The sequence below is a fragment of the Mus pahari genome, chromosome 2 (assembly GCF_900095145.1).
Source record: "Mus pahari chromosome 2, PAHARI_EIJ_v1.1, whole genome shotgun sequence".
NCBI classification, from domain to species: domain Eukaryota; kingdom Metazoa; phylum Chordata; class Mammalia; order Rodentia; family Muridae; genus Mus; species Mus pahari.
This window is the reverse complement of record NC_034591.1, coordinates 85180017-85180812: the sequence shown is the minus strand read 5'-3', so window position 1 is coordinate 85180812 and position 796 is coordinate 85180017. Positions and strand designations below refer to the sequence as shown.

The 796-nt window shown below is 46.9% G+C and overlaps 1 protein-coding gene across 1 annotated transcript in view; it reads left to right on the top strand.

Annotated features, from left to right (window-relative positions):
• The first annotated feature begins 256 nt into the window (after window positions 1-256).
• The window catches only part of LOC110316829 (high mobility group protein B2-like), an 82334-nt gene continuing 81794 nt past the window's right edge, over window positions 257-796 (top strand). Inside the window, exon 1 of the mRNA XM_021191220.1 lies at window positions 257-752. Within this exon, the coding sequence (XP_021046879.1) occupies window positions 257-752 (496 nt within the window). The remainder of the gene's footprint in view (window positions 753-796) is intronic.

Below are 796 nucleotides of genomic sequence, written 5' to 3'. Positions count from 1 at the left end.
CATCACTGACCTCGTTGCCAAGTGCTCTAGAGGTGTCCTGATGCTGCCACCCAAAAGGAAACAATGTTAAATCAAAAGTCATCTTTTCTGAACACCCAGGGAGGGAGGTTTGATCTGTAGGTATAGAGGACTCTTAGGAGAAGAGGACTTCAGAGGTACATAAAAGATCATAGGTTGGCGACATCACACAAGGTATTGTTCACAGACGGGAGCAGTTCCATCCAAGACCAGATCAGATATACAGGGGCAGTGGTACATGGTAGTGACCCAAGATAAGACTATCTGTGCCCACTCGTCGGTCAACTTCGCCAAGTTCTCCAAGAAATGCTCCGAGAGATGGAAGACCATGTCTGCCAAGGAACAGTCGAAGTTTGATGGTTTGGCCAAGAGCGACAAAGCTTGTTATGACAGGGAGATGAAGAACTATGTTCCTCCCAAAGGTGATAAGAAAGGAAAGAAAAAAGATCCAAGTGCTCCGAAGAGACCACCGTCTGCCTTCTTCCTGTTTTGCTCTGAAGATCGCCCAAAGATCAAAATTGAGTTCCCTGGCCTGTCTATTGGAGATACTGCCAAGAAACTGGGTGAAACATGGTCTGAGCAATCTGCCAAAGATAAACAACCGTATGAGCAGAAAGCAGCTAAACTAAAGGAGAGGTACGAAAAGGATATTGCTGCATACCACCATGCCAAGGGCAAAAGTGAAGCAGGAAAGAAGGGTCCTGGTAGGCCAACGGGCTCAAAGAAGAAGAATGAACCAGAAGATGAAGAACAAGAGGAGGAGGAGGAGGAGGAGGAG